This window comes from Notolabrus celidotus, chromosome 2, assembly GCF_009762535.1.
Source record: "Notolabrus celidotus isolate fNotCel1 chromosome 2, fNotCel1.pri, whole genome shotgun sequence".
NCBI lineage: Eukaryota > Metazoa > Chordata > Actinopteri > Labriformes > Labridae > Notolabrus > Notolabrus celidotus.
The window spans coordinates 30,659,510-30,684,887 of record NC_048273.1 but is presented as its reverse complement, the minus strand read 5'-3'; the positions used below and the strand labels follow the sequence as shown (position 1 = coordinate 30,684,887).

The window sequence follows — 25,378 nt, the reverse complement described above, 5'->3', positions numbered from 1 at the left end:
CAGCTTCCATATTAGGACTATCGGTTCCACCAAGGATGTACTCGCATATTTTGAGACAATCTTCTTCGGTTCACCATCTTCTGGCATCACACTCTAACACCATATTCCATGTTGTTTAATGACTGCTGTAATTATCACATTTTTTTTAACAAAGGCATCATGACCCCGCCTCAGTTGTTGATTAACTTGTCCTACTTTTGAGCAACTTTGTTCACTGTTGTGGTGATTGACGGCTGGCCACAGACAGTTTTCGATACTGATTTCTCCACAATGTTCAAACAGTTTCCTCATTTAAACAGCAAAATGAGTGGATTTAATTTGCTATTCAAACTTGGAAGATAGCCCTTATAGATCTCTAACAATGCTGGATCCTGCACATAGGGATGACTGACTTTAACAACCACATACTTGCATACATTTTCTTATGAAGCATATCTGTGTTTTTCAGTCAGAAAGGTATCATGACCATCTAGAAATCATGGGAATTCCCTTTCCTTGTTTACCTTGTTTGGTAAACCAGCCGCTAAATAGACAAGAAAAAGGTGGGACAAACAGTGTGAAAATATTTACAAGTATGTAGTGAGTGCATGTTTCTCAATGTGATGTCCTGCAGTAAATATGACACCAAACTGTGACAGTAAATAAGCTGCTGTCGTTAGAGGAAAGTGCATGTCTGGAATTTATGTTTCTGTTTTCTTTGTTCAGTCGTCTGCAGGTCTTTTCTGCATTCTCGTGTCTGTAGTTTCTATTTCCAGTCAGGGATTTTATGTGCTTTTTGATGAGAAAGACTGCAATCATTGGATGAAATATTCCTTAATATATGTGTCATCACTAAAACATTGGCCTTAAGAAATCAAACTCCTGTTTGTTGTAGCTTTGTGTGTTTATACCTGTGTATATATGTGTGTGTATGCATCTAAAAGCCAGGGGAATGTCCTGGTTCATTTCCAAGGCACTGCCATTCCCCTGCTGAACCATCCAAGACCAGCACAGAGGTCTGAACCTGCCATGATCATCCGTGGACCTGGATAAACATCAAAATCCTCTCCTCTCCTCAGTCTGTGTTAATCAGATGCCAGGCTCAGTCACTCTGTTAGAACACACGCCAACATACTCTCAGTGTGGACCTCTGCTATCTGTGTGTGTTGCTGCCAGGCTTAAATCTTCCTGCTCCTCCTGTTGCCTCGGAGCCTCTTCACCCTGGTGACTATGGCTTATACCCCCCCCCCCCCCCCCCCCCCCCCACACACACACACACACACACACACACACACACACACACACACACACACACACACACACACACACACACACACACACACATACGCACCAGGAAGCTTGAACATGCATGTGGGTATTTTTTGCTCAGAGAAACAACACTTAAGCTTGTCTCCCTCAACATCAGAGACTTTGAAGTACCCTTTGAAAATCTCTCTAGAAAAGAGCTCTGTTTTAATCAGGTTGTCTGATTTTGCAGAATCAAGACTTAAAATAACACCATGACACGTTGAGTCCAAAATATGGATTAATACATTTTAGAATTGTGAAATGGCTGAACACAACAAGGGAGTTTATAAAAGTATTTGTTTGGGTTTTTAAACTTCAAACTGTCATCGGGATGGCAACATTTCTGCACCGTTCACATAACTGTCTTTGACCCAGGGACTGTCTTCCATTTCCTTTTGGAGAACCACACATTCATTTCTACTAATGTATCTGCTGTGGTATAAGTGTTTATAGCGGTAATGAAGCATTAAACTTCAGTTAAGCGTCAATTTTAGACTGAGATTTGAGTTAGCAGTCGCATGAACAAGCTTTGAATCAGAGTATGTTAGCACTGAGCTGCTGTTCTTAAAATATTTCACCGTTCAACTTAGATCATTTATACAGCCTGGTACAAAAGACAAGCGTAGTCTGGATAGCTCATGTCTCGATCGGCACACACTGGGGTGAATTTTTTCCTAACGCGGCAATTTCAAAGATATTGAGTTTACAAGTCTTCCAATGAGAGGCACAGCTGACTTGATTGACAGGCAGGAACACTGTAGCTGTTTGCTAGGAGGCGCAAATCCCACCTCTTTACGTCACAATCACTCGACAGCAGCAATATGGCTCCCGACGACAAATGGCCTCAAAACAGTGCTTCAGAAACAGATGGGTGACGTCACGGACACTACGTCCATATTTCATACAGTCTATGGTTTTTAGATAATGCCATCCTAAAATCTCTAAAACTCCTCACTCACCCTGAAAACACTTAAATATCCCTTTATGGAATAACCCTGTCAGCAAAGAGTTGCCACTTTACACTCAATTCATTTTCATATGTGTGTATGCACCTGAAAAACATGTAAGGTGAATAACCCCTGCTTTTTTAGCTTTGTTTTGGTCTCCACCAACTACTAAAGACAATACCTGCTTATTTAGGTGCTAAACGCCCCATGATCTACAACAAGACCAGGCTAACTTAGGCAGGTAGCACACACCTTGTTTTAAGCTTTGTTTGATCAATGTTTGCTGTCCTAAATAAATCATCCATTGCATCTATCTTTTGGACAAAACGATAAATGACTTAAGTTGTTTTGAATTACAGTCAATATCCCAAAATTGACCGAAGAGTGATACGAAATCTGTCACCTCAAGGCTACCCCCAACAAAGACTTCTTGGATCCACATTTTTCACTCAAGACAACCACAGCAGCATCAATAAGGTTTAGAAATCGTAACACAAACTGTCATTCGGACAGTGTGCTTTAGTTTGAAGTTATCTAGCTTCATTTTCTAACTTTGAAGCTACTTAAGAGGAAATTTAAGGGCAACACTTGAGTTCAAGAGGTTCAGTGTGTTACTGAGAGGGATAAAGAGTTCAGAAATAAATGTCATCAGCCAATGTCCTCACAGGCATAGCAATACAAACATGTGTGTATGTATCTGTGTGTGTGCAGGCGTGTGTGAAGGTATCATCCCTGCTCGGTAGCAGCTAGCTAGCAGCTAAATGACTCTCCACACTTCATTAGCGGCGATGAGGTGAGCTGCTCATCTCCTCATTGTTAGCTAGCGCTAAGCTGCAGTAATCCCAAACAAAGGGCCGGGGCCTCGCAGCAGCCTGCGTGGATTAGAGCGCTTTCTAGAAACATCCGAGAGAGATTCATTCTCATTCAAATTGGCCTGTAAACAAAACCAGCGGTGGCCGGGAGAGAGATGAGAGGAGAGAGAGATGAGTGTATGATGGAGTGAGTGTGAAATATCTTGAATGTGTACATGTGTAATGTAGCTGCAATTTGTGGACGTGTGTTTGGATGTGTGTGTTGATGCCTGTGTGTGTTACTGACTGGGTTTTAACACAGCGTAGACTCTCCATAATCAAAGAGTGAGTGATCCAAAGGCAAAGAAATGAATAAAGAGTTTGAATCCGAACCTTCACTGTGTTTAAACGGTGAACATAAGCACAGTCTAATTTCTTTCTGCTGTCTGTGAGACTTATTACACTGACACTGTTTCATGGAAATCAATGGAAATTTAAGTTATGCTCAAAGCTTCACCTTATCGGTTCAATTTTACCAATTTGGGGGATTTTATCAATATAATTATTGATGTTTTTTGATACCACATATTTATAAAGTATATTGATGTTGATAGTTGGGAATTAAAACGCTTTGAAAATATAATAAGCCGAATTCAAACAAATCAGGTATCCCCTCATTAAGAAAAGTCCTTAGGTACTGTGGTGACCATGTCCCACTCCTGACAGCAAGTACAGCGGTGGAAAGAAGTTTTCAGACAGCGTTTAAATTCTACACAATCTCAAATATTGTCATGACATATTTGTGGAAAAATCTTTTTTTTATTTCAAACGGTGTGGCTGCCTTAGACAGACACAAACAAATACAAATGATATTGTTTTTGTTTATTGTTTACAAGAAAAACTAACAAAACTAAATTCTTGACAGTTTCAATATGTCAGTTCTCAACATTGTCGGTATCAAAGTCAACAAATAACAGAGAATGTGTTCAAAACTGAACAAGAAATAAATAAACCTGGCTGTGACTGTACTAAAAGAAATTGCACTTGAAGACCTAAGAGTGATTCCCAATGCAATATTTCACAAATACATGGGGTGTCTGAAAACTTTTTTCCACCACTGTAGCTCACAGGGTCCATGTGCATGGGCTCAGAGTGGAAACTCCCACACCACCAGATAACTTGGGGTCTTAGCCCGAAACTTCTCCCCCCTCTCTCTCTTTCTGTCTGTTGATTCTTGTCCTTCCTCTCTGTGCTCCAGTATCTTCATGTGTTGGGAGTAATCACTGTCAAAATCAAAGTTTTCTTTGTTTTGTTTGGTCTTTTTTTTTATCTCTTTCAAAGCCCACGGACCCAAACAGTCGATGCATGTGCTGCAGGCGGAGGTACACGTGTTGTGTGAATAGTGCTAAAACAAATAGTCTAAGTTACAATAGAACTTCCACTTCCACTAACATTAGTGCTTGGGCCAGATATTTAAAATTAGGTATATTACATCTGACCTTTTCTGCAGTAGTTGATAGCCTAGCGTCTGTGTCAATTCTACAGCTGGTTTCTGAACAAAGGGGTCAAGCTGACCGGGATCCCCTGTGGGTAATACAGTTATCATTGACAACCTCATACAGCCACACTTCCAAAAAACTGAACTATCTCTGCCTTTAATAGGTTACCTGCACAGGGTATCTATCTGAGGAATCTGCTTCAGTAAACAAATCTATGTTTAATATCAAATAATAATACGAGTGTCAATCTGACAGATTATCTGGCTTCAAAATAGATGAATGGATTTTGCTCTCGTTCACGGTGCCTGATGCAGATGCATGTAACAAGCTTGGCTGCACATTTATAGCATCACTCTGATGATGAGGGTTGTCCTCTAAGCCGGTCTGTTAATCTGACTTGGTCATTAATAACCATCAATCAGCTCAGTGAGTCAGTTAATTTAAAGTAGGCTGCTTCATCTGGCTGATCTGATGTTTGATTAGATGTTTTAGGCCTAATTCTGCTCTGGAATACTCCTGCACATCAGCCATCAATCACACTTCCTGATACCCCCTGTACTTTGATAAGTCATCAGTTATTATTGGTTTTGATCATTATAGCTCTCAATCAAATGGAAAGAGTTAACTATTTTATAAATCATCTTTTTAATATGATGTCAGTGGAATATTTGTATGGTCTGGTGATCAGGCCTTCATGTTTTAATGTAGTATTTGATATCAATAATGGTTGTAATTTGTCGGTTTTTAATGTCTGTCAATGTCTCTTTAAATAATCTGGCTCACCCAGTTATAGTTATCAGTCAACTATTGTAGTGTAGTTGTCATGAAGTGGCCCATAAATGGTGCAAGTTAGCCTGTAATTAAGTTACATTTAAAAATGCTATCTTGAAAACAGCTGCATGTACTTATCCATCCTCGCTACTGGAATATTCCTTTTTTAACCCAAACTTCAGCCGTTAAATGTTCGGTTTAGATGGCTCTGTGATTGGTTTTTAGAGTCTGTTCCTACAGTTCATAGGACCTCAGTATGTTAAGAAGAAATGCTTCGATGATGAGAACATTAAAAAAGATTTTATCATGAAAATATCTTTTAAGTATCCCCCATTAAAAATGTACCTTTAGATAATAAGACCGGAAATGAAATGACTAAACATACAGTAGTGGTTTAGAAATAAGTAAAGCTCAATGGAGGCTTGGCTGTTAGCTTGGATGCTTTTGTGGAGGTGGACACGTTGTTGGGACGGCACCAACAATATGCCCACCTCTTCTGCTATGAAGCCAAAATAGCAATTATTAGTTGCAGAGGTATAAACTTTACCCAACTCTTTGGCAGCTAGAATTATTATGTAATTTCAACATGACTGCACACAAAAGTACAAAATAGTCAAAATCAAGCTTTGACAACTCTCTAAGACTGACATCAGCGTGCTACTAATGGCAGTGCTAACATGGTGCTATTTTTTTTAAAGTTCAACATCTCAGCTTTCTAAAAAAAAAATTCAGTACTACACAGAAAGGACAGAAAGAGGCTGGTGAGAATGTATTATTGCAGGTAAATGTCAACAACCCAGTGTTTTTGACTTTCAAATTTTGACCCAGTGCAGAAGCAAGAGGAAATAGCAGGGTTTCACCAAAGTTACCATGATTTATCCTAAAGGTGTAACAAATGGTTTTACCAAATTTCACAGCTGTCTATGCATCACAAGTTGAGTTGATTTATTTAACATCCCATTCTCAAGACCAATCGTCTCAGCATAGCAGAGATTATTTTGGAGTCAAATCTGCTCTGTTTAGTCTGGACTAGTTCCTCTATCTACACTGACAGTCAGTCAAACTCCAGGCTTCTTAAAGATCATCATCCATTAACATGAGTTTTATAACTAGAAATAGTATTGTGGCTTTCCAGAGGAAACCAAAGGAATCCTCCTGTATCTGTTTAAAGTGTTTATGCAGCATTCTTCATTAATGAGATGTCAGTGAAGTATGTTGTTGTGTAAATATGTGACAGCTGTGTGTGTGTGTGTGTGTGTGTGTGTGTGTGTGTGTGTGTGTGTGTGTGTGTGTGTGTGTGTGTGTGTGTGTGTGTGTCTTTCTTCCTTCCTGGTTGCTGAACAAACAGCAGCAGGACTGACCGACCACCTCCCTCCTGGTGGTCAGCATTTTAGTATCTTTTAAAGCTCTAATCCTTAACTTTACTGTGTGCAACCTGCACTTTTCAGGGTCTGACCACGTCCGTACGACAGCAGCAGACACATTCAGAAATGCCAATTATACACGGAAATTTATGTCCACACTAGCATTTTGATGTCTTTTGTTGAAAAGTTGTCCATCCACATTAACAACTACTAAAGCAATCTTAAAGCTGTGCATTACGTCACCAGGTAGACCTGCCGAGCATGAGCAAATTAAACCTCTACTTTCTCTCCTTTGTGATCACATTCTGTTTCAGTACAGTTTCTGAGTTTACCAACATTGACATTATGGTGTGTTGTTGAGGACAGAGTATTAAATGAATGGTGCTTTATATTGTGGTATTTCCTGTTGCCAGAATTAAGACCACGGCTCTGAAACACAAAAGACTGCTTCTACGATAATAGGCTGTCCTCACCAATTACAAGCAGCTTTTGACCACCCATGGTAAAAGCAAGAAATAGTGGCAGTAGTAGTTAGACTGTATGTATGTATGGATGGATGACATGCCTCCATCTCCTCCCATTGTAAAAAGTGAAGCCAAAATACTGCAGGGATTACATATTCTGCTGGTGATTAAAGCATGCGCAGAAGTTGCCGGGATGGTGGAGCCTTGAGATTGACGTCACACTCCTTCCACTAATCGAAACATACAGTACATGTAACTTAGCGATGAAACGTCAAAGATCTCTCCAGTCGGTACAATCCACAACAGGACAGATTCTTGAGTCAGTTTGAAGTGGACACTCACAGTCATGGAAAGTGCAAAGACTCTCATGTCACACGAGAGTCTTCTGCTAGTTTGGCAAAGTTTGCTGCAGGTGGGCATTTGTCAGCAGAGTTGAAAATCATGATGTTACGTTATTACGACTTAAGATGAACTACATCCATATAAGTCAGCATGATATGAATGAAAAGCCAGACAGAAGCATGTTTGAGAAAAAGTTATTTGATGATTATTCTAATTTTGTAGCTTGACCCATATCCTATCTGTTAACATGGAGGAGGCAGGCTTTATGTCCTACACTGAAGTTAAACCAAACCTTGATCCTTTCCTTAACCTAAGTGTTGTTAAGGTCAGCTGAACATTCCCATGTACCATGTACCACAGAGGTTGTGTGGCATTCTCCTCGGTAAATATACGTCACTTCAGCAGCCAATCAAAAAGTAACTCCACTATCTTGTCGTTTATGTTTAAAGACTTGTTGCTCTGTGGCATCACTTTCCTTTTTAACGCATCAGATCTTGACTTGAACTATTCATGCGTCAATACCTGATGATGTATTTCCTACAGGTAAACTTGAAATGTCCATCAGTTAGTAAGTAAATACGGATGAACTTTAAGATTTCACATCACAGGTCAGGGATGTGTAAGGGCGATTGAAAATGAACTACAAAGCAGACTTGAATGCAGCATTACTTTATCTAATGTTGTGAACCTAAACAGTGACCCAGAAAAGGTCTCAAACACACTTTATTAATATTACTATTTTGACTCAAGGACGAGTAAAGCAGAGTAATGGTTGTTTGTGTATGTGTGTATGTGTGTGTGTGTGTGTGTGTGTGTGTGTGTTTGTGTTTGTGCATGTGTGTGTGTGTGTGTGTGTGTGTGTGTGACATGATATGATTGACAGTTGGTTGGCTGCATCTCCTTCAATAGAGCCCCCCCTCCCTTTTCACTGATTATTGTGTTAGTGTGTCTGAATCACACACACACAAACACACACACACAATTCTATACAGATACACAAAAGGGAGAAGAGCCCACCGTGGATCTCCCATCAGGCCGAGCTGCGAGAAAACACACAAAAGAGATACAGCAAATGTTTCTGCTCTCATGCATATGGAAACGCTGACAGGAGTGCCTGTGTGTGTGTGTGTGTGTGTGTGTGTGTGTGTGTGCGTGTGTGTGTGTGTGCGTGTGCATGTGCATGCGTGCACGTGTACGTGTACGTGCGCGTGCGTGTGTGTATCAATAGACAAATTCTATGTAAAATGCATTAGCATTCAGTGATGATGATGATTTTTTTAGTAGGTTCTCTCTCTCTCTCTCCCTCTCTCTCGCCCCTGTGGATGGGTTTGTAATTAAAAGCGCTCTGGCTCTCTAATATGAGTGGTGTGTCTGTGATTCAGAATATACGGCACAGATTGATCAGATAAAGAGCCAAAGTCATATTTCTTAACTGCTAAGCCTTTTCACACTGAGAGCTATGATCCTCTCTCTCTTTTTCTCTCTCTCTCTCATTTTTCCCTCCTTCATGTGTTTGTCCTAAAATCTTCTCCTTCCACTGATCCTCCCTCTTCCTCATCCTCTTCTCCTCTTTGCCTCTTAACCCGTCGTGCTAACCGGGACTGTCTGGTCTGTGCGGTGATGTTTCTACTCTGCACTGCATCTGTCAACAGAGTGTGTCTCTAAATTGTTGAGGTTAGGTGTAATTCGTCTATAAGCTCAATGATGGGCCGGCCTTGGTTATGTTGTTTGTATCCTCAGATGTCATCCTTGTTTTCTGTAGGTGGTGCACTTTTGACTTTCTGTTCAGCCGTCATGGCCAGAGAGGCTGAATTCTAGACATTTTGAAGGCGTCACTTAGTGTGTGTGCGAGGGGGGTCTAACAGGAAGAATGCTTCGAGACCATGCGTGCTTTGCAGCTAATGGAAAAAACTTCATGAAAGTCACAAGAATTCAGCTTTCATTAAATGAAAATAATGCAGATAATTGATTTCAAATAGCACCTCTGGCTGTGATTCATTCAAAAGAGGCTAAAACTATTAAATCCTTTAAGGCAGCACTCTTTACGCAGGCAGATTTTTATTCTAGGGGATGAGTGTCGTCAGCTGATAAAAACTGATTCTTTGTTTTTGAAATTAAACAGATCATTTATTTAAAAAACACATAAGAGATGGAAAGCTGTGTTTTATTGATGTCATGCTGGATGCTTTTAACAAAGTAATCCTTCTAATATCAATAGAAAGAATCAGACAACAGAGTTTTTACATGAATATGTAATCCTTTAAACTTTTCTAACTGGAGTGAAGTAAAAAAAATACAAAGATCTTACAGATTTAAAGGTGTCCGTCTGTAAGTGTTTTAGCTGCAGTAACTGCTGTAAGACTTTGTGTATCCTCTAAATGATAAAGATGTCATGACCTGAGTAAAGCTCTGTATTTCTTATGAGTTTAAGGCATATTATTTGATTGAAAAAGAAGCTCTAGAGACATGTATGTGACTTAAACTACCAAACTCTGTTCATTTTTAAGGCATCCGAGTCTATGTGCAGCATGAAAAAGACAGATTTGCGACCATGAGTGTTTTACAGCCAATAAAGGAATTTCATGAGCTGAATGTTTGGAATCCAGCATTTATTTATTTCAAATAATTCAGATTATTTATTTCAAATAAAACTTCTGCAAAAATGTGAGACTGGACCTTGTGTTTAGAAGTTGAAATGAGGAACAGAAGAGGCCTGCAGGTTTTTTCTCTTTGCCTTGAAAGTGTTAGTTCTGAAAATTGTAAGGGTTTTCAGGCAGTCATGTCAGGTGTGTGTAGCAAAGATAACTGACACTAAGATGTTGACAGTGATGATGGACATCGTTAAGCACTGCAAATTGTAACAAAACCATTTTTGCATCAAAGGAGCAGCATGTTTGTGCAAAGGCCGACTTTCTGTCCTTCTTGTCTGCTTCCCATGTGATGAAGGCCTCGGTCATAATCCATGTGTGTGAGTGTTGTTACATGTGATTGCTATAAGGCTTGGGGATAACGGCTGCAGGAGGAAACTGATCCTGTATGTGTTTATCTGTAGCTCTACGACCTCCTCTAGCTCAGCTGAAATAGGATTCTTGGCTCTTTTCTTCTCACCTCTCCTCTCCTCCATTATTCCCTCCTTTATCCCCACTGTATCTCCTATTTTCCTCTGCCCTTCTTTTCTCTCCTTCCCTCATCTCGTTCCCCTATCTCCCCCCATCCAAACTCTCATCCGCTGCCCCTGTGACAGACAGGGTGTCCTCACCTTGTAACGATCAGTGACATCCAATATGTTTGGCTTGGGATCATCCCCCATGTGTGCATTGTGCTCTCTGTTAAACGCTTTATTGATTAGCCATGAGTTAATTACAAATTACATCAAGCGTGGGCAGAGTGAGGGAGATGGCTGCAGGATCGGGAGCTAAAACATGTTGTCACACACACCTGCAGGCGTGCAGCCCAACTTGAGTTTTTACATTAATAGTCTGCATTATTTGCACCTATTAACATCCATGCAGTTATGACACTTCACACTCTCTTATCGCTGCTTTAAGGCCATGCAGTAGTTTCTGTTGTGAAAGGGGTAGAATTAGAAACAGGAGCGTTTCTGCAGAGACACCAAGGGTATGCAGCCTGAATACTTAATTCTATCAAGCACAACTTTGACTTACCCTATGCGAAATTATGAGCCTGTGTGCCAAATCCACAGCAGACCTTTGGAGGCTAATGTATTCTGGATTTAAGCTCCATTGTAAAATCCATAACACGCCTGCACCTGACCTGCTCTGCTGCAGCACCGAAAACAACCTCTCACCTCTGACTTCTGCACAAAGTCTCCTAATAATAATAGTAATATTAATAATACAAATAATAATAATAATAATAATAATAATAATAGTAGTAGCCTAATAATTATAATGACAATAGTTGTAATAGTTATAATAATAACAGTAATGATAGTTTTTGCAACCTGCAATAGCAAGAACTTTTTGCAGCCTTTTTCCTTTTCATGCCGTGTCAGTTTCTCTGTGACATTGCCGTGTACTTTGTGCAAAAAAAAGGAAAAAAGGAGCGAAAAAAAATCTTTATCAAATCCCCATTCTGAGGCTTTCAATAAGGCAGGCCATTACCTCACTGGCGCTTTTGTTCGGCCTATACAAGAGAGAACAAAATGGTTATTCAGGAGGACGCTTTAGATTTTTATTGTGGGCTCGCTATTCACAAAGAGCACCGTTATTGTATTAAAAAGAACCATCTGTGGCAGAAACAATGGCTTCAAATTATCTGTGAATACCCAGTGAACAAAATATAAAGCTTTTTCCTGCTCATTATGTGGGCTAAGCTAGGGGGTGGAAGATAGGAGAGGAGAGGCATAGACTTTGCTATAACTGACTTTTGTTGTTCTTGCTTGCATTCTTCTCCTTTTTAAATCGGCCCCCTTTTCACATTGTGTGTCGCCATAAACGGCTTTTCTTGTTGCAGGGCTCGCGGAAAGAAGACAGCGGAGCTCCACACAGGCAGCGGGGCTGCACGAAGCTGCACGCCGGCAACAGCGCACCGGTTGACGGATGGAAACCGCGCGGACTACCGGGGGACTTTCTCGGGGGGTGGAACATGAAGACGGTACCGCCGGGTTGGACGTTTCACAGCCGGCTTCGAGAGCTCTATCCCGGGCAAGTTGAGGCGCTCTTTCCCAGGAGGAGTGAGGGGAAGCTACGGAGGAGGTTGAGCGAAAAATGGCATCTTGTTTAATTTGTGCCAATCAAGACGAGAGGAAGACAACTCCCCAAACTGGCAGTAAGTCTGAGCGCGCGGAAGAGGAGAAGCCCTGGGTGTGTTTGTGTGTGTGTCGTTGTGTATGTTAGTGTGTGTTTGAGTCGGTGTGTATGTTAAACATGCAGTGTTGTGGAATGACACCGCATGGCATCATGAGCTTCACTGACTGCCTGAAATGTTGTTGGCCGCTTTGCTTTTCTGATCAACATATGCAGAGATCGTTTATGCGGGCAGGTGATCAGCAAAACTGGCATTTTATTTATTTAAGATTATTAATGTAATTTAACATTTTAATAATTTCCCCATTCAGTATTTAGATACTTAATAAATAACATGTTTTGAGTTACAACTTAAACAGACCGCAATGAATAATTCTTGCTGAAATGGATGCGCTTTTATTCCACTATTAGACTTTTATTTTAGAAACCAAATGTCAGGTTTTTAAACATATACGCGTTTTTAGTATTTTAATTATTATGCTTGAATGTGTTTGTAAGCCTATCACCAATTTCAAACGTTTTAACCATGGACTTTTATCTTTATTAGATTTTCATTATTAGTCCGTCAAAACAAATAACTAATACGTAAATTTACCATATCCTTTTAACATAATAAAAAACAACATATAAGAAATATACCGTAGTACCAAATCATAATTTAAACATTTATATAAAGCTTAATCTGTGTCCTCAATAATAAATATTAAATTAATTTATCCTTTAATCTGCACATCTGATGTTTTTCCACTTTAATTTTACGCACCTGTAAGTGTTATATTCAAGGTCTTGGCTTGTCTCCAGCCCCTGATACGGCCCCTAGTGGCAAGAAAGGACAAGTTTATTTGCATTTAATCTGAAATCAGTCCATCTCATTCCCACCTATAAATGTTTATTTCCTTTCCATTCAACATATATAGATATATATTTTTGTTTTTCATTTTTTTATTTTTTTATTTTGCATTTTTAAATTTAATTTTGATTGACAGAAACATCACAAAGATGCGCTCAAAAATGTTCTTTTTGGATCATTTTACTTTTCTAGAGTTATTCGTGCGCAGTTAAATTGTTGCAGTTATTTCACTTAAATTGTTTCTCCTTTTCGTTGCTTGTATTTCCATCAGTTCAATCTGTGCCCGCGTGAACCTGTATTTTAAAATCCCTGCTTATGTTTGCTGTATCCATCAAAACCTGCATGTGTATATACAGAGGGGGGCTTACAAGTGGTCCAAGGGAGCCGCCCCGCGTGTTTCTCCTGGTTTTTGTCAAACAACGGCTTTAATTCAGGATGATTGTGGATGCAGGGCCATTCCCGGCTGGATGGGGCCCGCTTTCAGAGAGCTGCAGGGCCCCGCTGTTCCTTTATTATCATAAGCAGATTAGAGGTAGCGGGGAACACACTCAGATGCAGATAGCAGCCGAGCGGCCCATTTCAACCTTGCATTATAATGGAGCGAGCTGCATGTGTCGCCTCTCGCAGCCTATTAAGCACAAGATGAATCTTATGTAAGGTTGCCCGGGCCGGCATAATGAGAGCACGGGGGCTGCGCTCCTCCATTTATTATCAAATGACTAAAACAAAATAATAAGGCTTGATCTATTCGCTTTCAATTATGATTTAATCTGGAGACACGCATTTAAATTGAATTATTTCAGGTGTGTGTTCTCGATCTAGCTTTAATTATTGGGGCTGTCTGGCTTGGAGATCCAGACAGGCTGAGTACCTGATTGTAGTTCGTTTCAGTCCAGTGTTGTTTTGTTAATAAGAAAAAAAGTGTACTTGTTTATTTATTTTCTACCCTTCTTTTCTTCTACTTTTTGTCCTTTTTTCTGTTTTACTGATTTTCTAAAAACGGCCATCCTCCCCTCTCTGTTCTCATAAAAACTTGTCTGGGCTTTTTGGCCTTTGTTGTAGTTCTCAGTGTGTCCAGTAGGCGGCGCTGGTGTCACGCAGCAGGACGCCGTGTAACTCAGATTGATGGATATTCAAGGAAATAGGCAAAAACAAGTGACTCAAACACTTCCAACCAGCTGAAAACTTTATTCACTTTGAACATCAAAACCATATGAGTGAATAATTTCGCCTTTAAATCCCATGATGCTGTTTTCATCTCTTAATAATCACACTTTTCTCGGTTTGATCCGGATGAAGTGAAGCAGGTGGAGGCCGCTGTTTTCATTCACACTAATTGGCTGACGCGCTCGTTCAGGCTTATACGAATGAGCTGCGTCCTTTTGTGCAAACACACTTTATCTTAAAATATCCCTCACCTTTATTTCTCCTCCCCCTCGTGTCCTCCTCAGCCCTCAAACAGCACTACAAAGCCCCCCCAACAACAACAGCAGCAGCACTGTGGCAGTGGAAGTGGAGTGGAGTTGGGTCTTTGTCCGGACAGATGTAGCGACAACATCCCAAACAAAAAGCGCTTATTTGTGCTGAGATGAGCCCGTCTGCCTTCTGTGTGTTGGCATTCAACTTCACTAAACAAAGAAGGGGACTTGTGTGTGTGTGTGTGTGTGTGTGTGTGTGTGTGTGTGTGTGTGTGTGTGCGTGTGCGTGTGTGGGGGGGCATCTTGGATTACCTTTCCTCTTTTCAACTCTAACCCCCCCCCCCCCACACACACACACACACGCAAGCGCTATTCAGGCTTTGAGTTAACTAACTGTTTATTTAAGTGTTGTATGTTATGGGTGGGGGGTGTAATGTGAGGGCAGTTAGTGACTTTTTGGTGACTTTTTGGTTTTTGAACAACAGAAATGTCACGGGCATGATCTTACTGTCAGAACAATGCTGTTGTCACTTTCAAAATAAGAGCACAATGAGACAATTAATGTCAGCATTTGATGTATTTATTACCCCCCTCCTTTTATACGTTTGCAACTCTACATTAGCTGTTACAAGCCCAGACATTTAATCAAAAACTGAATGAACCACGAATATTTTGTTCATTGAAACGAAAAAAAAATCTCACTTTTTTCATATGTCAGGAAAGTTTTTGGAGCCGCCTTACTAAGTTTTTAAATAAAACTTCCCCTCATATCAGTCTGTAAGATTTCACCTCCTTACTCTGATAATTTTGTAAACTCGTCATAAAGTGCAACACTATAGCCATATGTGTATATGCAAGCCCGGAAAAAATCCCCATTCGCCCTGAAATAGTAAATATGTACTTTATATTGGCTCATATGTGCAGCCTGAGAGTGCCAATGTGTGTGTGTGTCTCGGGGCAAAGCAGACCCCGCCCCCTTTATGCTAATTGTGTGTCAGGGGGAGCAGGCGGCTCTGATTGGCCAGGTCGAAGCCATTTATTCGCTGACAGCCCCGTCACATGAATGGTTGTCTATTAACTTGTTCAAAAAGTATCTGGAGTTGTCAAGGCTCAGGCGGACGGAGGCGAAAAAGTACAGTTTGTTGATGCTTTTTTCCGGGAGAAACGACGGGAGAAGTTTTGTGGACACAACATAGCAGGGACCTATTGGGAGAAGGCTCTTTGTCACACACACATACACACACAGAGACACACGCTCTCACTCTGACACACACTCAGTGCGAGGCAAAGAGAGAGAGAGAGAGAGATAGGGAAAGAGTGTGTGGAGACGCAGCTTGGTGCTGGTTGTTTTTGTCCAGAGAAAAAGTTGCAGAAGAAAAACCGACAGGTAACTTTTTCGCAGCAGCAGCCTCGCGCTCCTCCTCACTGTCCAGCCTCTCTGCGGCGCGTGGACTCTTCTCTTTGCTTTTTTCTTCTTGCTCGGGAGCTCCCACTGAAAAAAGCTGTTCCTGATGTATAACATGATGGAGACTGAACTGAAGCCCCCAGCTCCCCAGACCAACACGGGGGGCTCGGGCAACACCAACTCGTCCGGCACCGGCGCCAACCAGAAGAACAGTCCGGAGCGGGTCAAGAGACCCATGAACGCGTTCATGGTGTGGTCCCGGGGCCAGAGGAGGAAGATGGCGCAAGAAAACCCCAAAATGCACAACTCGGAGATAAGCAAGAGGTTGGGCGCAGAGTGGAAACTTCTGTCGGAGAGCGAGAAGAGACCTTTCATTGACGAAGCTAAGAGGCTGCGGGCCCTGCACATGAAGGAGCATCCGGATTACAAATACCGGCCCCGGCGGAAAACCAAGACCCTCATGAAGAAGGACAAGTACACCTTACCCGGCGGGCTGCTGAGTCCCGGAGGTAACGGGATGGGAGGTGGGGTCGGTGTAGGGGTCGGGGCCGGGCTGGGCGGTGGAGTTGAACCAGAGGATGGACAGCTACGCGGCGCACATGAACGGCTGGACCAACGGTGGGTACGGGATGATGCAGGACCAGCTGAGCTACCAGCACCCAGGGCTGAACGCGCACAACGCGAGCCAGATGCAGTCCATGCACCGCTACGACATGAGCGCCCTGCAGTACAACACCATGACCAGCTCCCAGAGCTACATGAACGGCTCTCCGACCTACTCCATGTCCTACTCTCAACAAACCACGCCGGGGATGACCGCGCTGGGCTCCATGGGGCCCTCATCTGTGGTCAAATCCGAGTCCAGCAGCTCCAGCCCGCCTGTTGTCACCTCGTCGTCTCACCGGGCCGCCCCGGGCTGCCAAAGTGGGGATCTGAGGGACATGATCAGCATGTACCTGCCCGGGGCGGAGGTCAGCGAGCAGAGCGCCCAGACCCGGCTACACATGTCCGGGCACTACCAGAGCACCGTGCCCGGGACGACGATCAATGGCACGCTGCCATTAACACACATGTAAGCAGAGAGTGAGAGAGAGAAAGAACTTTTATAAGAGAAACTGTGGACTATTAACGTTGGACTATTTTTGTACAGAAAAATTTCGGGGTGGGAAAAAGTTGTATAGAAGTCTCCAGGAAAAAGGACACACGACTCTTTTATTCTTTGATTTTATTCTACGGAAGCTCTAGAGGAACATAGGAGATCCCCTCTTCACTGGTGGATGAAGTTTGGAAGACAAGAAAGAAAGTGGGAGTCGCAATCAAATGTTTTATTATTGCAATCACCTTTTGTACAGTATTTATCAAGAAACATTACAATCAGATGAAATTGTTTGTTAAATTGCAAGAGGTTGCATTTTCTTTTCTTTTTATATATATAAAAACGCCAGTTCTGCAGAAAATATTAAAACGTGAAAATAGCAGAACTGCAATTTACAGGAGCGATCAGTTATGCTCCTTTATCACTGCAAACATTGGAAAGAAAAGGGACATAAAACGAAGCAGGTAATGCTGTTTATTTTTTATCATTTAAGGTTACTAAACATTAATTTCTTTAAAAAAAAAGATAAGACACTTTTTCTCTCATACAGCTTAAAATATAGGTTGTTAATTTATATCTCCGTCTCCCACTTTTCATCTGTTAGAGGTATGACGCTTGTGCTCTTTATTTTCTAATTGATTTGTACAATTTCTGTATATTTACTGTGATATTTTAAGTTTTTATTTCCAAACATTCATTCCCGTAGTTGTATTTTAAAAATTGTGGCCTGTACGCAGAAGCCAACCACTCCATGTAAATATATACCGGAACTAATACCATCCTTATAACAGTTACAATTTCAGCTGAGTATATTATTTTTCAATATGCAGTTTGAAATGAATAAATTTTGGAAATTTGGATACTTGAAATTGTTTGAGTTTGATTTTTTTGCCCTCAGTCGTTTTGATGTGCAGGCAGTCATCACATGTTGAGTTCATCTGTCTACTTTATCTGATATTCTCAAATCTGATATAAACTGTCAATTTTGAAATATCCTTAAATAATCAGAGGTTTGTTTCTTAAACTCACTGTTGAAAAAATTCCGCTTGTGCGTCGTGGTTAACCACGTTTTTATTTTCTAGTGCCTGCGGATGGCCCCATCAAGCCAAAGTCTGCTTAAAAAGGGGGAAGACTTTTCGACCAAAATGTCCATCGTCCCCAGGTATAGACTGCCCTTATTCTCTTCTTTAATCTATTTCCCAATAATAAAAATATTTAGCACATCTGTTAATACCTGAGACACATTTTTAATATGTATCTTCCTGTAAATCATTTTGATGCTGCAGCAGATTTAAACTGGCTGCTATTTAAGGCCTGTTTTGAATGGGGCTGAGGGAGGCTTAATTTGACACATGCTCTTTATAAAGTGGCATACATCAGATTTATTATCCTTGCTGACAGTTATTAGATTTGTGTAAACTGACATGACGATTCCTATCATTTGTTGGTTTTATTTAATGACTGTGACAGCAGCATATGTGGATATTTCTGAGTATTTACAACAACCTAATCTCATGAGCCTCAGGCTTTTCTTTATTCATGCTGTAACAGCTCCTCTTGTTGTTTTATTTAACAAGGTGTGTTACATTTTGGACGCTTTCTCTGCTGTTATTTCTCCCTTTAAAAAAAAAGCATGGAGCTGACTTATCATCCCAAATGTTCAATCAGGTCTAAATTGAAGGTGAGCCCTCTTGAAAGGAGTCAGAGGAGCGGGACCTGCTTTTTTTTATCCCACCCTGTAATAGCTCCATATAGAGTGAGTGGCCATTTTAATTTAATGTTTAATCAAATGGGCCCTGCTGTTTCACGTTAACCCCGCTTCTCACGGTTCAAGCTCTCCGGTTATTTCACACCCCCTCTTCCTTTAAAAAAAAACACGGAACCGGTTCCAATAAGTCCACATGCCAGACTGCTTTCTTCTCTCCGCCCTTCAATAATAATAATCCTTATGATGAGCTAACTGTCTGCTCTGAATTTAACTAACGGTTTTAAATCTGGAGGGTGTGTGTGTGTGTGTGTGTGTGTGTGTGCGTGTGTGTGTGTGTGTGTGTGTGTGTGTGTGTGTGTGGTTTGTGTGTGTGTGTGTGTGTGTGTGTGGAGAGAGAGAGAGGTAGATTAAGGCCGTTGTGTCTTGCAGGCTGGGTCCCGGGGGATCAGAGCTCACATTAACCGGCGGATGAATATTTGAAGAGGCCCCTCGGTATTATCCCTCCACTCTCTCCCTCTCTCAGTCCTCCTCTGTGTCTCTCACAGCCGACCTTCAAGAGGGTCAAAGGATCGTCGGTTGCCCCATTATTATTGATCCGAGCAGCTGAATTGGTTGTAATAGCCGAGAACACCGGTGATAACAAAGTGTTTTAAAAAGGTCGAACAAGTAGACGAATTAAAGTCTCTTTTCTTCCTGTCTCTCCGTGAACACCGGGCCCCTGCGCTCAGGCCCGGAGGCCCCGCGGAATGATTATTTTTCCCGGCTGAGCGCAGCACCTTTGATGTGGTGGAAAAAAGCTCTTTGAATACAGAGAATACTGGATGTATTTGATGATCAACTTACATTTTCTGTGGAGTGTTGTAAATAAGATGTACTTTATTTGTAACGCCTGTAAAGATTCATGTTGACACAGACAGGAGGCTGAATTAAGGCCCTGCTGCTTTTAAAACGGGAGACACACATTTAGGCTGTTATAATGTTTGTAACCGACGCCGTTTCCCCCAAAATGTAACGTTTTATTTCAAGGAGCACACTAAGAATAGACATTGTAAATTATTAATCCTTTAAAAAATGTGATATGCCTGTTTTTCTTGTAAAAAAAAAAAAACATCCCTTAAAAATAAAAATCTCTTTTCTCTTCCCATGAGTGAGGCCACAAACTAGGACACTGTAAAAGTACCTTTTGAAAAACACTGATATCGTGCTATCGCAGTAGAAAAAAATATATCCCGCATATGTGCTTTCCAAAATGTGATTTAATCTCAGAGGCGCTTCAAGCTCTGTGGCGCTCCTGTTCAAACATTAAATACAGGCACGGCACGGCAAGGCGCGCTCCCTGCGACAGGGGATCCAGTGTTTTAAGTGTTCATGGTGACAGTGAATGCACCATGACACTCTCGATTAATATCATCGATTATTATAAAAGTGCTGCAAAGACCTCGGTCTGGTGTCATATCGACTTAAATACAATAAAACTCCTTCATTTTCATTTACAATGAGGACAACCAGGTGTGTCAGGTGTGTGAAAGAAACAGTGAGGCCCGGTTAAGGGTGTTCCTCCACATCCCTTTCACCCACCCATCCATCCATCCATCCATCCTCCCATCTCGCCTTCTGTTGCTCGCGTGCAGAGCCTGGCTGTCGCAGCTCGAGGATATTTGGACTGCAACAGGTGGTAAGCGCGCGCCTCTGCTTATTTGTGCTCTCGCTTAAAAAGAAAAAACTTTCAGATGTTATCTATGATAACCTGGCGCGTGTCTGTGCGCGTGTGCGCGTGCGTAAGCTCGGGCCTCCGTTGGCCTTCATCACAACGTTGAGCGTTACTTTTAAGACGCCCAGAAGTCCCAAGACTTCAGGCATGAAAAAGTTATACTGCAAGATAAACTGTAGGCCTATTGATGTAGAGACGGCTGGGTCACTGCAGGTCATTCACTTTTTTAAAACTAGGCAGAAGGGCTTCAGATTTAAAGGACAGAGTAAAAATAAAATTAATGATGGATAGGATTTAATAAAGAGAGACTACTTTTAGTCTAGGGTTGTCGATCCACGGCTTATGCTGGCCGATTTCTAAATCCAATGTTTGTTGTTGAGATTATGCGATTTTATAAAATTAGGTCAAATGACCCCCCCCCTTATCCGCGCGCACAAACACCCATACACACACTAACACACAAGCACACACAAACAAAACGAGCTTAGTGGCCCGTAATCCCACGAGAGCCACTTTCCTTTTTCACCACGTTGCGGATAATAAGGAGGAGGGGCATGACGTCCATGAAGCGGTCCACTGATGCCCGATACGTTACCGTTGAGTTAGTCCACATTAGCGGTCTTAATTTGGCCTCAGCAAAGTTAAATACATTTCTTTAAAAACAATTACGAATGTTTGATAGGGAAAAATAGTCCTAAGCCAATATTTAACCTCCATAATCATAGAATCATAACACAAAAATATACTATTTGGAAATAACTTAATTATTGGTCTAATTTTTACCACATTTTTAGTCAATGTTGTAGTGATCGCATATTTACACTTCCGGCAAACTTTAAAGTAAGCTACAACACGTGCTTTCTCAATCACTGATGGTCAACAGGTCTTTACTTTGAGATATTTAACACATACACGTGTTTGAGGAAGCTTTGTAACGACATAAACAATAACTTAAATCAAGAATCCGTTTCAGCAGTTATTCTAAATGTTTTCAATGTTGGTTTTTAACATTTTCAGTGAACATTGTGCCGTGGAAATATATATAATATATAATAATATATGTGGCCAAAGAAATGTAGATTCGAGTCTATGAGAGTTTGGAATTTAGCGCATCTTCTTTAGTGCCAGTTACCTTTTTGTCAGGCAAATAAAATGAGAATAAAGTAAATAAATTATTTCCTTAGGACCGGATATATGAAATGTAAAAACTACAACATCGATCTACAGTGGTTATGTTTTCTTCTACAACTCGTGTAATTCTGCAGCTCAGAAGTACCCTCAATACAGAGAAAGACCCTGTAAGAATGGGTGAATAGCAAAACTGTCAGAGCAGATAGCTGTTGTGTGTTTCAGCTGTGTGCGTGTCTCTCTCTCTCTCTCTCTCTCTCTCTCTCTCTCTTCTCTCTCTCTCTCTCTCCTCTCTCCTCTCTCTCTCTCTCTCTCTCTGTGTGTGGTGTGTGTGTGTGTGTGTGTGTGTGTGTGTGTGTGTGTGTGTGTGTGTGTGTGTGTGTGTGTGTGTGTGTGTGTGTGTTGGGGAGCGTAGAGGGACTGAATGGCAGCCAGTAGCCTGCTGATTCGAGCGCAGGTGCAGGGAAGGGAAGCGGGGCGGTCTCTCTCTCTCTCTCTCTCTCCTTCCCTCCTCTCTCTCTCTCTCTCTCCTCTCTCTCCTCGCTCTTCCCTCCTCTCTCTCTCTCTCTCTCTCTCTCTCTCCTTCCCTCACTTCCATTGAATAGGACCACACAGTGACACAGACCAGCATGCCATCAGCCTCGCGCTGCTCTCGGCCTGCATTCTCAGGGGCTCGAGGTCTGTGTAACCCCCCCCACCAAACAGCCCAAACAGCACCATCACCGTTTATCATCTCTGCTCATTGATGCTGGCAGCTATTAATAGCGCACCGTCATTAAGGCAATGCACATAATATAGCATCTCAAAAAATCGCAATCATGCATTTTTTTTATTTTTTGTATCTACGTTTATCCTCTGATAGAGTATGGGTCTGTAGGGACTTCAAATTTTCACCTGTTGTGTCTGCATATCAGACATTAAAAAACTAAGCCAACAGCAATAGCAACATTTAACTCTTCTTTAACTGCACACATGTCTCTTTTTTTTTAATAATTTATCCTAAAGATGTTCAACTAGGCCTATTGTTATACTTTCTTCCTCTTGACACCCTTGCATCACATTTAACATCCTAACTATGGGCTATTTCAGTAACTTACTAATTTGGCGTCAAACATTTGGAACCATATTTTATCAAATGTATATCCCCTCCCAGAATAGGCCTACTTCTTCTCTTGAAAGTTTGGTGAATTTTTAAAAGAATACAAAAATGCAATGTACAGAATTTTTGCTTCAGGAAACACACTGGACTATTTCAGAATAGATAATAGAGGTCTTTAAGCTAATGTCATTAACTTTCATATAAAGTTAAGATATTAATGCTTCACAGCCCCTTTGCTGCTACAACTATCATCAAAAAGTTACCAGCAGTGAAAATGTCCATTTTCATGTTCCATTAAAGTAAGTCAAATTAAACTGAGATCTGGTCAGCATTGAGATGAAGGTTTCATGCCCGACAATAACTTCTGCTTTGTTTGCTTGCTTCTTGAGCCGGGAGAAAGTGCAGCAGAGGGGAGCAAAGGAGAGACGGGGGAGTTTAGGGGGAGAAGAGTCGACTAACAACAATATAAGGCCTGTTGTACTGTAGCCCCTTGAGAAATCCTTTAGCTCTGCAGTATTTGATTTGAGATCTGCTTTTAAAGACTCTGTAAACACTGTAAATCAGATGAGCTTATTACCCCAAATCTGCTTCTAGCACACTGTCCTTTTTAAAGTTGAATTAATACACCTTAAGGCCACGTTATTACATTACACCACTGATTAAATTACACACACTTCTTAATTTTGGATAATAAAATCCCATCACTTCTAAATCCTATTTTTTTTTTTAATGTCTGTGTTTCTCTTCTCAACATATCAATCAAATCTCCTTTTTATTTTCACTGTACAATAAACGAGCTAGGCCTATTGAAATGCTAAAATCCTGGATTTGCCTTTGCTTTTGTTTTAATGTACAGACTAATTTTCCCCATAGTCGCCAAACTGTAAAATGCAAGTGTCAATATGCACATTGTCTTATAGCTAATTCGAGTTAATACAGCCATAATGACAGTATAACGACACGCTAATTGGCCTTTTTTCCTCCGCAACAATGCTCGCAGATCAGCATCTCTTTATTATTTAATAACGTCAAACGCTTGGCTGGCTGTGCTGGCTGCTCAGCCTGCATGCTGGCTGCTGTGGGGAGGACAATGCAGCCCCAATTTAGGGGCTCAACACTCCAGCTATATGGTCACTGAAAAGAATAAAATACAGAGAGGAGAGGGGACACGCTTTGAATCGGGAAATGAAAAAACACAGAATGTGTTTCAAATAACTCGACTTGGGATCAAATTACAAGAAAAGGTGATTTCAGTGAAAATTGTATTATTTTACCTCGTTCTCAGAGGATACGTTTTCTCGTTAGCTCATTCAGTCTGCTCAAAGCAACAGGTGTTTATGCACAGGACCGGCCCGTCATTATGCAGCTACAAGTGAAAGTGTTGCGCGCTCTGCTGCGCCTTTGTTGTCCGGAAATTTGGAGACTGTTTATTGATGTCCCTCCTCGGGCTTGGGGAGGGTTTAAGAAGGGGAGGAGGAGGAGAAGAGTATGGTAAAGGAGGGGACAACCTGCACAGCAAGTGTAAGCAAAACGACGGAATGCAACACCTCGTTCATTTAATTTGTCTCCAAAATATGAGAAACTCTGGATCAAAACATGCATCAGGAAATAAAGAACAAACTTTGGCGATGCATGAAATAAAAATGGAACACTTTCCTGTAAGTAGTAGTTTAGCGCGTTTGCCTGAAGATTGTTAGCAGGGCACCACAGTCCATCGTTGGTGCAGCGAATTGTCTGGAAGGACAGCAGTAAGTCCCCAGGCTCTCTGCAACCCATGACCGGCTCAAGAAGCCTGGAAGACCGAGGAGAGCAGAGTATAGAGGAGGGTGACATGACTGCTTGGGTGGATACAAAAATCATTGCTGGATTCACACACTGCAGTGCTGGGCCTTTTTATCTCTGCAGATTTGGGGTCCATCCTCTGCAGGGTTGTTGCTGTGTAGGGTTGGCACTCGGCCCCATGTCCTTGATTTTCAGCAACGTCACTTGTTGAATTTTAAAATACCCTCCACTTCTCTCAGTTTGAAAGCAGACATTAGATTAAAAACAAATCTGAGTTTGTGGGCCAACGAAACTGCAGCAACAGGATGGGTTGCGGAAATAATCGAGAAGATCGTCACGATTCTGTTCCCTGGTTTAAAACTTGATACAGTATTCGACCCGGGTTACAAACACACCATAGTCTTATTCTTACAAATGTCAAAAAACAAAATAAGCTATATATCCAGGAAATATTCATTATGTCGGAATTACTGTTTTACATTATTTGCATGCAAGCGCGTACTTTTTGCATGTTTCATAGCTGCTGATCTGGAACCATGTCTTTCTGAATTTAACAGTTTAAAGGGTTTTGGGCTGAGTGCATTCAGAGATTCCTTGATAGTGAAGGCTGTTGAGCTGATGGGACTGAATCATCATTAACAAGCCAACAGACACAGGAGGAACACCCCCTCCCTCCTCTGGTCTCATTTCCCAGCATAGACACTAACCTCTTTCACTGTCATCAGCCTGACTCTCTCTCTCTCTCTCCTCTCTCCTCTCTCTCTCTCTCTCCCTCTCTCTCTCTCCTCCTCTCCTCCTCTCTCTCTCTCTCTCTCTCTCTCTCTCTCTCTCCTCTCTCTCTCTCTCTCTCTCTCTCTCTCTCTCTCTCCTCTCTCTCTCTCTCTCTCTCTCCTCTCCTCTCTCTCTCTCTCTCACCGACTTCAGCCTCACAACAGCACCGTCCATTG

The 25,378-nt window shown here is 41.5% G+C and overlaps 1 protein-coding gene and 1 long non-coding RNA gene across 8 annotated transcripts in view; both read left to right on the top strand.

The window, feature by feature from the left end:
- Positions 1–25,378, top strand: part of LOC117826399 — a 205,409-nt gene that overhangs the window by 138,962 nt on the left and 41,069 nt on the right. For 6 of the 7 annotated variants that reach the window (XR_004634035.1, XR_004634032.1, XR_004634034.1 and 3 more), the window contains one exon: positions 11,942–12,256. This is a non-coding gene — a long non-coding RNA (uncharacterized LOC117826399). Of the gene's footprint in view, positions 1–11,941; positions 12,257–18,085; positions 18,166–25,378 lie in introns of all 7 variants that reach the window. The other variant, XR_004634033.1, reaches the window with a different exon arrangement.
- Positions 14,860–17,872, top strand: sox2 (SRY-box transcription factor 2). Its single transcript, XM_034702398.1, is given in 2 exon segments — positions 14,860–16,471; positions 16,473–17,872. Coding segments are annotated over 2 exon segments (969 nt in total). The 5' UTR covers positions 14,860–16,013; the 3' UTR covers positions 16,984–17,872.